The sequence below is a fragment of the Cyrtonyx montezumae genome, unplaced genomic scaffold (assembly GCF_038088225.1).
Source record: "Cyrtonyx montezumae isolate F1298 unplaced genomic scaffold, pur_monq_1.0 scaffold_10, whole genome shotgun sequence".
NCBI lineage: Eukaryota > Metazoa > Chordata > Aves > Galliformes > Odontophoridae > Cyrtonyx > Cyrtonyx montezumae.
The window spans coordinates 35,652,852-35,667,729 of NW_027071826.1; the positions used below are offsets into that span (position 1 = coordinate 35,652,852).

The 14,878-nt window shown below is 37.5% G+C and overlaps 1 protein-coding gene across 7 annotated transcripts in view; it reads left to right on the forward strand.

Moving 5' to 3' along the window:
• Window positions 1-14,878, forward strand: part of MADD (MAP kinase activating death domain) — a 55,613-nt gene that overhangs the window by 15,460 nt on the left and 25,275 nt on the right. For 4 of the 7 annotated variants that reach the window (XM_065754888.1, XM_065754889.1, XM_065754891.1 and 1 more), the window contains 7 exons: window positions 177-316; window positions 1,989-2,090; window positions 4,444-4,546; window positions 5,513-5,699; window positions 5,843-5,993; window positions 7,738-7,944; window positions 14,662-14,759. In XM_065754888.1, the coding sequence (XP_065610960.1) occupies window positions 177-316; window positions 1,989-2,090; window positions 4,444-4,546; window positions 5,513-5,699; window positions 5,843-5,993; window positions 7,738-7,944; window positions 14,662-14,759 (988 nt within the window). Of the gene's footprint in view, window positions 1-176; window positions 317-1,988; window positions 2,091-3,925; window positions 3,986-4,443; window positions 4,547-5,512; window positions 5,700-5,842; window positions 5,994-7,737; window positions 7,945-11,525; window positions 11,580-14,661; window positions 14,760-14,878 lie in introns of all 7 variants that reach the window. The other 3 variants (XM_065754893.1, XM_065754895.1, XM_065754894.1) reach the window with 3 other exon arrangements.

Below are 14,878 nucleotides of genomic sequence, written 5' to 3' on the forward strand. Positions count from 1 at the left end.
AGATGCATCTCTGTTTGTTTTTTTTTTTCTTTTCCTTTTTTTTTTTTTTTTTCTCACAAGGTAAGGATAGTGTGGTGAAAACAGGCTAAAAACAAGACCAGCATAAGCCTCCCACAGTCATATAGGCTTTTTTTTGGAAAAAAGTGCTAATCACACCTGCACATTTTTCTTCAAAGGTCTCAGAAGTTACTTCGTCCTAACAGCTTAAAACTGGCCAATGATTCTGATGCAGATTCAGACTCCAGGGCCAGCTCTCCAAACTCTACTGTCTCCAACAACAGCAGTGAAGGTTTTGGAGGCATCATGTCTTTTGCAAGTATGTACTAATGCATTCTTTGAACTGTTTTCATTGATTAGAGCTTACAGAGGGGTGGAATAGAGAGGTAGCTAGCCAAGAGGAAGATTTGTTTGTTAAATTTTTACCCGATCTCCAGAACTTGTGTTGAGAGTCACAGGACCTGTTCAATTTACACTGCTGATAACTACAGCTTTATGAATTTTTCAGTAAGAAGGACTTTGGTTGTGTCATTAGGCCCTTGAATTATATGCCACTTTAGACCACAAATCAGAAATTCTGTCCAATTTGTTTAAACAAAAGCTGTGATTTTATGAAATTCGTACAAGAGTATTAACCAGCGCTATACTTTTTATGCTACCATTTCACTTGTTTAGCTACATTAAATTTCTTCACTGTGCTCACTTACTTTCAATTATATTATTGAATAATTTATAAAAATAAAATCCACAGTTATGGAAAGCTGATGTAGTATTTTAATATATGAAAGAAGCTATAGCCAGGTAAATCTTCAACCGCTATGGGGGAAGGACAAGAAATTAGTAGTAGGAGAGTATATTTGATGTTTCTGCTAAAAGATTGTTACTAAAATCGAGTTGGCTTGGGGGCAAGGGGGAATCAGGGTAAATTGAAACAGTACACTGACAATTTGGACAAATGTTTTGAGATTCTGTATATGAAGATCTCTACTCAAGTTCCTTTCAGGATGTTTAGAGTCTTAAACAGATGACAGAGCATTGTCGTGTTCTTTGTATTATTAAAAATCTTTTGGTGAAATGAAAAGCTTTGTTTTCTCATAAATGGAAAGCTTCTATTTTAAAATGTGCTTTTGAGTCAGACTTACAGAATTTCGTAAGGCTCTGTGCACTCTTCTGACTTCAGGACTGTGTATTTTAGAGATCTCCTTTCATATTATTTTTCTTGTGTGACCCCCTCTGTTTATTCGGTCCTAAAAGGAGTATCAAACTAGAAGACAGTTGATGTAGGATTAGCTGTATAAGGGCAGGAAGACAGGTAGATATTGCTTATATATTTAAGACTCAAATGTGCAATGACAGTGATTGTAACATGAGAGCCAAGGATTATCTTTTAAACAAATTAGAATAATCAGATTACAGATGTAGTTGTGCTGTAAATGTTATGCTTGTCAGATTGTGGGCTTAAAAAATATATATTTCTTTTTTACAGGTTTTTCAATAAGAAGGTCAACTACAGGAAATTTAGGAAGCATGGGTGTGTGCAATGAACATTAGGTATTCAGTGAAGAAAGTGAGAGCAACCTGGGTCTGTTCAGCTTTCAGAAGAGAAGACTGAGATAGATGTTTATAAGTACCTAAAGAGAGGTGGGAGGCAAATGGATGAAGCCAGGTTGATCTTGTTGGTGCATAGTGATAAGACAAGGAGTAATGGCCAAAAATTGAGTGTAGGGTGTTCTGTACTAACATGAGGAAGAATTTCTTTATGGTAAGGGTAACAGAGCTCTGGAACAGGTTGCCTGGAGAGATTATGGAGTCTCCTTCTATGGAGATATTCAAGACTCATCTGAGTGCCTACTTGTACAACTTGTTGTAGGGTACCTGCTACAGCAGGGAGGTTGGACTCTGTGACCTCTTTAGGTCCCTTACAACCTCTGCAATTTTGTGTTTCTGTGTATTTGTTGTTTTGTTGATTGTTTGTTTTTCTTTTGTCATAGGCAGCCTGTACAGAAACCATAGCACAAGTTTCAGTCTGTCCAACTTGGCCCTACCAACCAAAGTTGGGAGAGACAAAAATACCCCCTTTCCCAGCCTGAAAGGTAATCAATTTTCCCTTGTCTTCTACAGCCTTTGCTATTCTTGTGACTGTGCAATCCCTAAAATGGTGGTGGTGAAGTATTTTGGTAGTTTGGGTTAGTACCTGCCTTAACTATCAAGACAAGAATTGTCTTAATATTTCTTGGACTTCTCAGCAATTGAGCTGTGTTGGGGTGGGAGACTAGCTAGCCTGCCTTGTGTTAATGGGTACATTGTGAATGTTGGTTTTGTTTTGTATTTTGTTTTATTTTTAAGTCTTTAGTATAAAGAAGGGGAATAAAGAGGTAGGTTCTACTTTTGTACTGCCACTGTCTTCCTGATTAGCTTTAGGTAACCTGTTAAAGCAGTGACTTTAAGTCTTTAAGGAGTAGTGTCTCCCTCCTGTGGGGTCTGCAGCTTAGATAGGTTTCAATAGTGCTTATGGTCTTTTAAATTCACTGTATGGAAAATTTTCAATCAAACAATAAATACAAACATATTTTAGCTCATTCGTAGTAACAATCCATCCCTGTCTTAGGTACACAATTTTGTAATTGGAACTTCTCTTGTTTGTCTGCTGTGTTATCTAATGACATGTCTGAACAGGGACTAGAGAAATGACCCTCTTACCCTGAGGAATTAGACAGCCTGGTTGTTGTGACAGTAGTTGCTAAATCAGGGAAGGTTTTACCTTACCTTTTCAGTTATTCTATCTGATTAGAACTTGCTGCTTTTGTTTTAATATGTTGATTTTATTTATTTATTTTTTCCTCCTCATCATTTTCATCGGTAAAGATTACTTTAATCTGGAAGTGGGAAGGGATGTGAATGAAGGTTGGTATGATGATTTTGCTGACCTCTGACCTTGTAGAAACAAAGGCCAAAAGCTGTTCTGTATTTCTGCTTTGGACTTTGTTTTTGAGACAAGTAATCATTCCCTGTGTGTAAAATGAGGAGGAACAGCACTGGTATGGTGAAAACACTCGCAGAGATTCTGCACAGCTGTTTTTGACAACCTTTTACCAGTTAGTTACATTTTCATATCCAGTTACACAGGATAAGAAGCATACTTCATGTCAGGGTTATATTCAGGGGTAAACTTAATGGCTGATTCCATGCATTGGAAGAAAACAGTGATGGGGTTTGGCATTTCATGTTTGTGCTTTGCACCTCATCTTCTGCACTTTGGTGTTCTTTTCTTGATGAATGTAATTGTGCAGGCCCTTTAATGTTACTGTGCAGATATGAGGATGGGATATCCATGGAGTAACTCAGTCTGTTTTGTGCACGTGCAAGTGTGTGTGTGTTTGTGTTCATTTGCGTGTGCATGCTGGCTCATCAGGACTTCCACTGGGTACTTCCCTGGTTTTCAAATGTTTTTGTTGTGCAGGCAGAAAAACTACTATGCTAATGCATTCTTACCAAGTGTGTGTGTTGCGCTATGTTTGTAATGGGAAATGATGCTGGGACTCCATCTCATTGCTGCTGTTTGATCGCTTTCCATCCTCCTTTTTTTTTAATCTTTATTTCATGCACATCCATCAACATTGTTTTTCCTCAGTGATGCAGTTGTTTTTGATAGTGCCCTTGAAATTCAGTATGTGCAGTAGTGTCCATGAAGATACCATACAGTGGTTTGATAATGCCAAATTTCAAGTTAAGCAGTATCTGTTATGTAAATTACACTGGCCCTTGGCTTGGGCTTTCAAGCATCCTACCTGCTATAGTATCATTTGGGTTTTGTTTTGAGGGAGGGCTGGGAAGAAGCTGGTAATTGGATTTTTATTTTTACTTTTTATGCTGATGGTGGGGAGTGCAGATATGTAGTACACTACTAATTTTATATTTTGTGTCCCAGTATTTGGGTTAAATACTATAATGGAGATTATTACTGAAGCTGGCCCAGTAAGCAATGAAGGTGGGTTCCCTACAGCATGAGCTGTGCATGATGTGACAATTTCCAGCATTCCCTATGCCTGACTTTGGGCTACCTTTCCTCATTGGGTAACCAGTATCATATAATCTATACTAGTCACCCCCGATGCATTATGCTTTTACATACAGTGACTAATTTGAAGACGATTTTTGTTGTCAAACTGCATGCAGAGCAGCCAAAATTTTCCTGCCTTTCACCTTCTGCTCCCATTATCATCTTCTCTTTTTCTCTCTGCATTACTCCCATTACTGTTTTCTGCCGATGTGTGATGCTAGAATATGATACATGCGCTGCTTTTTTGGAGTTTCCATTTTGTTTGAAGTTTGTTACCTGTAATCTGAATAGGTGTGTTAGCTACCTTAGTATTGCTTGTCACTGTCCTGGGACCAGGCTGTTTTCCTCCACCCATTTCTTCTCATACTGTTTCTTCTCCTGTTTAGGAAACAGGCGAGCCTTGGTGGATCAGAAGTCTTCAGTCATTAAGCATAGCCCAACAGTGAAGAGAGAATCTCCATCACCTCAGGGACGAAGTAGCAATTCCAGGTAATATTTTCAACTACTGTTTTTTTTGTTGTTGTTGCTTTTTTCATAAAGTTGTGTTAGAGTGTTTCACATCCATGTGTGAATTTTGTACTATTCTATAGCCCTAAGCTTGTACACATTGTCTGAGAAGATTTTGTACAAATAGCCTTCAAGTTAATAGCACATATGTGCATTTTTTCTGCCCTTTTAAAGGTTTTGTCTTTCTATCTGAGATCCAAAATATTCTATGTTGTGAAAGTCTCCTTTTTTAGTCAGTATTTGTAGTTGAGTCCAGTCTCAGCAGAGTAGTTTAGCCAGCAGAAGTTTTGTGATTCAGTTTAGAGGATCAGCTGAGTCATATATTGATTTTGTGAGTTCACGAGAAAACCTTTTTTTCAGCCTTGGCAGGGGACTTGAAATGGTGAACTTAAACATTATCTCACCTGTACTTGTGCTTTATCTTCCCTTCTTCAATGGCAGCCACGTACAGGGTGATATTTACTTTGAGCTTATGGGGATGGGAGACAAAAACTGTGGTTCAGACTGCAGCAGGCTGCAGGGGAGTTGATTTTTTTTTCCTTTTCCTTCCCCTCTGGTACAAAGAGCTGAAGCAGTGTGTACAACAAGGCTGCTGCACTAGTGCTGTGATCAAAAGGAAAATCTACACATATGACAAGGTAGCCATGGGAGAAAGTTGCAGCTTAGAGGCTTTCTGTGGATTCTGAGCATTGCTATGAAGGTGGATAGTACAGCAATAGCCACATGGACTCGAGAAAGAGGGACAAACAAAATGTTTGATGCTACAGCTATAGAACAGATCTTGATCTGTGAGCAGTAGTTAGCAGAAAATCTAGCAAGATTTGAGGTTTTTGTCAGCTTTGTTTGGAAATGCATTTCTATGTATCCTGGTCATTTCTCTCTCCCCATTCAAGCTAAGATAAAAGCAGACTAACTCTTGCCACCTTGTTTCCTTTCTAAATCCATCAGTGAGAACCAGCAGTTTCTGAAGGAGGTGGTACACAATGTTCTTGATGGGCAAGGGGTTGGCTGGCTGAACATGAAGAGAGTCCGACGTCTGCTGGAGAGCGAGCAGCTCCGTGTCTTTGTGTTAAGCAAGCTAAATCGCACGATCCAGTCGGAAGAAGATGCTCAGCAGGATATCATACAGGATGTGGTCAGTGCTAAATCCAGCAGGGTCCTCATACCTGCTTGTTAAATTGCATCTTACAGGCTGATTCTACAGCAGTTTTGGAATTCATGTTCTTGGATGACTTTCTTACTTGAGAAATATTGACACTAATTGGATTTTTGTTGCAGGAGATCAGCCGCAAAGTTTATAAAGGCATGCTGGACCTGCTCAAGTGTACTGTGTTGAGCCTGGAGCAGTCATACGCAAATGCTGGCCTGGGAGGCATGGCCAGTGTTTTTGGCCTTCTAGAAATAGCACATACTCACTATTACAACAAAGGTAAGAAAAATATTCACTTGCATTATGCAGTGATTCTTGTAGTACTAGGTGCTCTTGGAAAACAAAGTCTCTTTTAGGTAATACCTCTTTAACTTTTCACTTTTTCTTAAAATCTTGTTCTTAATACAAAGTAAGAAAATTCATGCGTGAGGGAAATGAGCAAAAGATGACAAAACGTCACCTCTCTGCTTTATATCCAACTCAGCTTTTCACTATCTGAGATTACAGCTATTTCACTGTAGCAGAGAAGTAACTTCTTAACACTACAGTTGGCTTCTGGATTGCTTGCATCAGGGATTTTGTGAGTTGGCTTAGATGCCCTGTGGACTCCAGATGTTCTTTGCCAATCACTGTTAGACTGCTGAGGAAGGTAAGGAAGGAACGTTGAGCTGGCATACCAGTTCAAAATGTGGGGATCTTGGTAATTATAAGCCTGACACCAATTCTAAACAAAGTTATACAATTATTGATGTAAATCTCAGTGGTTCATATGTGAAGTCATGCTTATAAAATGCCAGATGCCGTATTTTGATGGTAAGTAGAGTTTATCTGTTTATTTTTATTGTGATGTGATCACAAGTGACAAAATTTATCGATATGAACTTTTGAAGCCTTGATAAATCTTAAAAGGACTTTTCTCATTATTGCATTGCATCTTGATTTATAATCAGATTTTAGCTACTTCATATTTTCTGTCTGATTTCAATGTGTTTATCTAGATATGTTGCTAGATACAGTCTGAAGAGATGAGTGCTCATCTTAACGTTGTGTAATGTATACTGATGATAATTAATGAATCATGAAATTGTTCAGTTTGCATATGATACAGACTGTTGGAACAGAACATTATGGATATAGATTATTTATCTGGTGGAATCTGAATCTTAGTAAAGCATAGTCGTGATTATTTTAATCTGATCAAACTAAGGACTTGCATATAGGAAGAAGAAAAAACTGGCAATAAGAACAGGATAGGGAGCTGTGTCTAAGCACTCTCTCTGAAAGTGGCAAGTTAAACGTAGACTTCCCAGTGTTTACTCTGTCTATGAAAATTTGGAGAGGCAAGGGGGGCATGTATACCTTGGAATATATATTTGGGTTGCAGAGGTAAGTCACTAAGAAGACACAGGTGGTGTGGTGCTTCCAGTTATGATTGTCACACTTGGAAAATTTGAAGTGGTTTCTGAAAAGACCTACAAAGAATTGGAGAAACACTTTTTCTCTGGAGCATGTGTTGTCTGTTGCGTGTTAGGTGTTGATCATTTTCTGTAATTGTTTGTATGGAAAAGTATTGCTCTTAGCAGAATCTTTAACGTACTGGTCTAAAGTATTACGAAGCCTGTGGTATGACAAATTTAGACATTTGGATATGAAATTTTCACTGTAAGCTTCATCAGCTATTGGAACAGTTTGTGCAAGATTGCAGGTTATTTACTGGGAAGCCTAATTTTAAGTATTTTTTTCTGAAACTTACTGAAATTTGAATTTTGCAGCTTGATACAGTGAAATAATCCAAACTGCCTTTGGGACAAATGATTATATGAAGTGTCAAAGAATGATAGATGAGGCCTGCTCTCATTTCCTTTTTCCTTTTACTTTGTTTTTTTGGTTCTTTTTTGTATGTTAGTTGTTTTTTTTTGTTGTTGTTGTTGTTTGGGGTTGGGGTTTTTTGTTTTTCTTTTGTTGTTTTTTTCTTTTTTCTTTTTCTTTTTTTTTGGCAACACTTTATTCTTTCTTTTTAAAGAACCAGAAAAGAGAAAACGAAGCCCAACAGATGGATCTGTCACTCCAGTTGGTAAAGATCCTGCATCATCTCCAAGAGTGGAGCCAAAACCTGCCATGCAGCTGCCTGTACCACAGCTGATGCCGAAGACACCAAGCCCTGCAGGGAAAGGGCTAAGGGAGTTTGATACAAGGAGTCTAAAGGAAGAAAATTTTATTGCTTCCATTGGTGTGTATTGAAATGCATGTGAAGTGCAGGAGGGGCTTCTATTTTGGCATTAGGTTGTATTTGCATTGTCTCCATTTTTACACAATACATTTGCTGCTGTAACATGCCTCATTTACACCATAGATACCAAGGAACAATCATGTGTTTTCACTTGCTCTTGGATAAATTATCCAGGGCAGTTCTCTCCAGAAGCTTTCTAATCTTAACTGTTTCTGAATATCATTACACTTAAGACAGCCTTCACTTTTGCTGTGATTTATGTTTTTAAGTAGCAGAAAATGGCAAAAAGGGAAATAAGGTTGGCAGGACTTTAGAAAGGGCTACCATGGAAGAGACGACATGAAACAGAAGTTTTTTTTTAATCATTGCTGACTACATCTGTATTATTTAGATTGCACCTTGATAGAATTGGGACCCAGGATCTCATATCTGTTAAATAACTAAAACTGCCGAAAGGTTTAAGTTGTAGTGTTACAGTTTCAGTGAGCAGGAATGGTGGATCTTCCTTCTAGGCAACAACAAATAGAATGCATGTCCTTCTGAACAGCATCTGCTAGGCTGCTCAGTAGAAATTTTCCTACTCTTACACACATAGGTGGAATAGCTTTTGTCTAGGTCTAGGGCAAAAAGGTGAACTTTTGATTGTTTTAGCTAAAAGGGATTTTTATAGACTAAAATGAGGAAAAAAAAAGGAAAAAAAAAACGACAATAATAGATTAATAGATTTAGGTCCAACCTTCTGTGAATTGTTGATCAAGATAGATACACCATCAACATATGAGGAAAATCCTTCATTGACTCCAAGAATGTCAGGTTACATTTTACCCATTGCTTCTTATAGCATGTTTAAAGTAACTTTTACATGAAACAATTGTAGAAAAGATTAATCTTCTGAAAACAGTGTGCTACTGGGAGGTTGTACTTCCAGGAAGTGACATAAAATAAGGCAATGTGGATATAGGATAGTTCTATGGCAGAAAGGGTGTGAACATTCTTTCCTATTCTGAATGTATACTTCTTACAGTTGAGAACTATCTGCTGTGAAATCCTCCTGAAATGATACTAATCGCCCCTAATTTGCTTTGCCTTCTTGTTTCTAGAGGTAATCTATGGAGGCAAATGCTCAGAAACTGGTCTTAGACTTAATTTGAAAAGTTACCATGAAGCTAAAAAATTTAGATTTCCAGCTTTTCAGTTTGGTTTGCTCTGGAGTACTTAATTGCTTTTCTTTTCTGTAGAATAGTTGAAAGGAGGTATGCCTCTTATGACATTAAGAATGAGACAGACGCTAGGCTACCATTCTTTTCAAGAATGATGAGATTTTAGATTGGCTTGCTCAGACTCTCCTTCAGATGAGGTTAAAACTTCACAGAATTAGAAATCATGGAGAAGTGACAGTCCATGTTTGTGAAGCTTTCTAAAAAGAGCTATGCAAAAGAGGTATTACTTAGTATGTTCTTTTAATGCTGTTGCTAGAATATTAGCCTTAAGCAAATTAGTGTTCACGGTCTGGAAACTTTAGTTCTTTGTAGTTGTTCTGGTGCTCTTATGATTTCACTTTTCTTCTATGAAATTAGGCTATAAGAAAAGTTCAGTTTCACCAAATCTGATCAGAGTTCAAAAGACTTTCCTGTTTTTTTTCTGATGCCTTCTTATCTAACTGGTTTTATCTGTCACTGAGAACCATGAAAGGGTATGCAAATAGTCTTAACTTCTATAAGAATAAGTTAATGTCCTTGTTATCTGACTCTTGGGACCTGAAAGTAAAACAAATTCCTCATGTGTTGCAGATCAGTCATTTAAAGTGGCTTGGCTTACTTTGTTTAAGAAAGCTTCATTGTGATGGATTCCTTTGGGTGTTCAGGATCAGAGCTGATTATGGCTAGACTGAATTACTTCTGGAGTGAAATGCAGATTTTCCTCAGTCAAACTGACTTCTTTATCAGATGTTTCCTCCGTAAGCATTTACATATTTCTGGTTGCAGAAGTCCTGAGCACTCTGCTATCATTTTGCACCTGGTTTGAGTAGGGAAATTCTACTGGATGATCTCCAGATGTTCCTTCCAATCTTGTCAGTTCCTTGATTCAATTAAATATGGAAAGCTTTATTTATTTATTTACAGCCTCAGATTGTAAATGCAGAGCTGAAGTTCTCATTTAATCTATCAGTATTGTATGGACAGTATGCAAGTTGGGGTTGCTACTCCTTTGACCTAGTCTGAAAGAGGAACTAACAGAATGAAAAGTATGTGGTCAGCATAAAACCATGCGTAACACTGGTTGGAATAACTGTATACCATACATGTTAGTGTGACAGTTAAACTGGATTTCAGCAATCTAGAGTTACAGTAGCTGAACCTGTGTAGTTCTCTTGTATTATGTGATCCATGGTCAGGAGGTTCACTGTGTTTTCAGAAGTTCAGGGTGGATGTGCTCCTGCTTGAGCCGATTTTCTTCGTTTTTCAGTAAGTTGCTGGCCAGTTGTACACATCTAAAACATGTAAATACTCCATTCTAAATGGTAAAGGCTGTTGGTATTCAGTATTCTTATTTCTGCAGCTTTAACCATAGTGAGAGAAGGCTAGTGAGAAAGGGCAGTGCCTTGCATTCAGACTTAGTTCAACATGCCAGTTTGTAATGTTTCCTTTGCCAAGCACTTGGGATGATCTGTTTTTTTTTTTTTTCTGAGCACATGAGTCATTTCAGAGAGTTAGGAGTGTGAGTACTAGAAAGGTTGCAAGTGTTTCATCACTAATTTGTCTCGAGGTTAAGCTTCAAATGAAGAGAGTGCATACAGACTCCAGATTTTTTTTCCTTTTTTCACTATATTTTGTCTTCTTATGGAATCCTTTCACTTGGAGTGCTGTGACCTGAGTAGAATTTTGAAAGTTGACATTAAGTTTGGTTTTTATTTTGCTCGTTTTTCTGTTTTCCCTTTTTCATAACCTAATGTGAATAGATGGATGAAGAAAAGTTCTGATTTTTATGTGTAGGACTTGTTTATAGGCAGAGCCAAGCATTTATTGAGAATACTGTCAGGTCAAAAGTAACTTGTACTTGTGAACTTTGTGATGATTTTCAAAATATGATATTGGTTAAATATTGTGTTAACCTGCAGTTTAGGTTTTCTTGGGATTGCTGCTGCTGTTTTTGTGCCTTTTCCTTTCAATGAAACAAACTAGAAACATGAAAATATTGCTGTTAATTAGAACTATTGTGATGCCTACGTTTTGGAAGATGAAATATCTGCCAGTCTTAAAGGCCTTTCTCAGGGAAGGTAATGAATTGCATTGTGTGTGTTCATAATAGCTGTTTTTGCTCAGTTGATTCACTGTATGAAATCATCTCTAACTTTTGAATTCTGTTAACGAGAGATGATGCAGTGCTCAAATATCCTAACATTGATTTATTGTAAATTGATTAACTAACCCTGCACCCAGAAGTTGTCTTAAATTTCTAATTTTTTTTTTCTGAGGTGAAGAGGGTGGGATTTTGTTTCAGTTATTTTTCCCTATTTTCACCTGTCTGACTAGCTGCTGACTCTTTCTCTTTCTCTCCTGCTTTCAATGCATCTTGGGTAGAATTGTGGAACAAGCACCAGGAAGTGAAAAAGCAAAAATCTTTGGAAAAAACGAGTAAGGAAATGATAAAACATAGAAAACTGACTCCCACAGCCTCTCCCATAACTGCCAACTCCCCAGATGCAGGGTGAGCTTGCATCTATGGCACGCAGTTTTTATACCCACAAGAACAAAATTAGGTAAAAGACTAAGTTTATAAGGAAAGCTTGTTATATAGAGGAGTCCAAACAGATCAGTTTGCTCTGGGGAAATTTTGTTCAAATGTCTTGTCTTTTGATTTCTTTTCTTTCCCTGAATGTTACCTTCTATAAATAAAGATGAAGCAGATGTTCTGCATCCTCACCATGTTGGATATATACGGAAGGCATTCCAACTCGTTACTAGTATTACTTAACAAGTCTTTGACATGAATGTATAGTTTGATTGAACATTACTGCAATGAAAAATTCTCTCTTTCCAATCCTGAGATGGCAGATGTTGTTATCTGACTTCAGCCATGAGCAGTTTCTGACTGCGGTCAGTCTGCAACAAGGAAGTAATTTAGAGAGGGAGAGAGAAGGTGTATGTGAAGAATTGTGTTTAGTGATGGCTCTAAGAGAAAATACTCTTCAATTTCTTAATAATAAGGAATCAATAAGAATTTTATTTTTTAATATACAACATTAAAGGAGGAGTTAAGTGATCTGAGGCTGTTTACTGAGTCTAAATAGCAGTTTAAATCTACACAAATCTGTTGAAATACGTGTGTGTGCTGACTGCAGTTACAGTACCAGGTTTTGCAGGTTTGGTTATGGCCGTTATAAATAGGGACACAGGGCATAAGGACAAACATAATTTATAATAACCCTGATGTGATAAGGATTTTCTAACTATGAGTGTAATGTCTGCTTTGCAGAGCTAATGCCCCTTTTACAGCCTGAAATTTGGAGAGGATTAATAGCTAACATGAGTGGGTGAAAATTCCTGATGTTATGGTTAGGGCTGGATTTCCTATATTTCAAGTGCTCCAGTTAAATACTTCGGTTAAGTGCATGCAACATCTGGAGTTAGTTCAGAGTGAACAGGGCAAGCGGGGGCTCCTCTGCAGTGCAACATAACCATATTTGTGACCTGAACTGCTTTCTGCTGTGCAAGGAGTGTGTGTGCGACAGGCACAGCATGTGCACACACCTGCTTTTCCAGATGGGGCTCTTCAGTTAGGTTCCTGTGTTGGAGGAGAGAAATTGTTTGGTTGTGGTTTTTGTTGTTGTTTTTTAAATGTGTAATAAGTACACAACTCTGAAAACAAAGGAAGTTCCTAAGAGCTTGAAAAGTGACAGTGACAATAATGTGATTGTGGTTATTGTACTCCTTACACTCCGCTACTGTTGTGTCCCACAGTTGTCAAACACCTGAACTGCATCAGTTGGTTTCACTTGTTTTAAAAATCAAATTGCCACAAATACATCTGAATTATGTGCTGGGACAGGGAACTATTTACGTTGATTAAAGAATAGAACTGAAATTTAGTATTCCTATTATACTAACGAGGTACTAAACTTTTTGCTGCAGCATTATTCAGAAACAGCAGCTGTTTGAATGGCTGGACATAGTCTTCTAGAAGTGAATAATTTATATTTCAATAGAAAATAAAATTCCAAATTCTATAATTTATTTTAGTTTATTTTTTTAACTTAGGAATTTTTCTTTGACATTAGTCTTTTGTAGTTCAATTTGCAGTAACTTAGGGCAAAAGATTTTATAGGTAGACTGCTACAATAAATGAAGAACACTTTATCTAAAATATTTCATGTAGGCAGTTTGTTTTTGAGTAGGAAGCTAGTATTGTCTGCACAGCCCGCTTATGGCTTTGCTGTTCATGAGTTTACATACCATCTCAAGCTCACTCCCACAAATCTTTGTATATTATCCTTCTCTCTCTCTCTCTCTCTCTCTCTTTCTCTCCCCCCTCTCTAGCCTTTTTCTTTTCTTTTCACTGTCCTGCCCTCTCTAATGTGACATATGATACAAACATGTTCATGACTCCCAGGTTGTTGTGATTATAAGAGATTGTGGCACTGTTTGCTTAAGAGATACTGGATATATTCATGGATATGTAATACTATTCCAGCTGTGGATCATGACTTCCTTGTATTGAATAGTTGGCAGATATGGATATGGCAGAAGTGTTGCAGACTCTTCCCTTTTCTGAGACTAGTGAAAATCTGTGTGCAGTCTATAGCACATTCTTTTCCTTCCTCATTTACCTACTTCATGCAGTGCTTATCCAAATTTCTTTTCAGGCTCTACCTGTCCATCATTCTCTTTTCCTTCTGCCATCTCATCAAAGGACAATAGATTACGTGATTCCAGAACTGCATGGGAAATAGAACATAAAGTTCTCTCTCTCTCTTTTTTTCTTTTTTTTCTTTTTTCAGTTTTATTTTGTTTATTCAGTTGGGTGGGTTCATGAATGCATGTCTTAAGGCTTCTTGTTTCTCTGTCTCACTACTGACCTATGTGATTGCCAACTCTGGAGAGCCATTTGTTACGTAATTGACAAATGTTATGATGTACAGCATTATACAAGCTTCTTCCTTGATATTCTTACTAGTGTTGCAGCAATTATTGCTAATTATATTCTTGTGAAGTGTTGCCTCGTTGCCTAGATGGTTGCTGGGGTCAACGTCTGTCCAACAAACTCAATTCAAGACATTCAGCAAATTAGCTTTTCTCAGAGGGATAATGACTTCAAGCAATTAAGTATCCTTTATTTTTTCCAAGAATTAAGGAAGTGGCTTCCTAGAGTTGAATGGCAACTGCTCTGCATGTGTTACTGTAACTGGAAGCTACTTGACCTTTGTATGTCTTCTTTTCTCTCTTGAATGACTAACAAAGGTACTGTTAAATAATACTCACTGTTGTGCTATACCTTTGGAATATTTGAAATTCAAACTACATTCAAAGAATGGCAGATGTGTTCTGCTGGCCATGTTGTTAACAGTACCAAGAAATAATAATAAAAACAAAAAACACAATGAGGAATGAGAAAGTAAATTTGTTTTCTTGATACTGTTCCTGCTTTCAGTCTGTCACTTGCTTTCTGTTGTACTGTTTTTTCTTGATAAAATAATGATTTACTTCTTCCTTTGCATAGGGCCAGAAGGTGTGAAACATTTTGATTTGGGAGAAACAGATGAGAAAAAATCCCAAATAAGTGCAGACAGCGGCCTGAGTTTGGCCTCAGGTTCTCAGGTCAGTGGCTCCTTTGCTTGTTTTATTTATGTGATAAGATAGAAAATTCTTCTATTTGCTGTGTAACTGCAGGAAACCTGTAGAGTTTGACACTTCTTAAAAGGCTCATATTGAAAAAC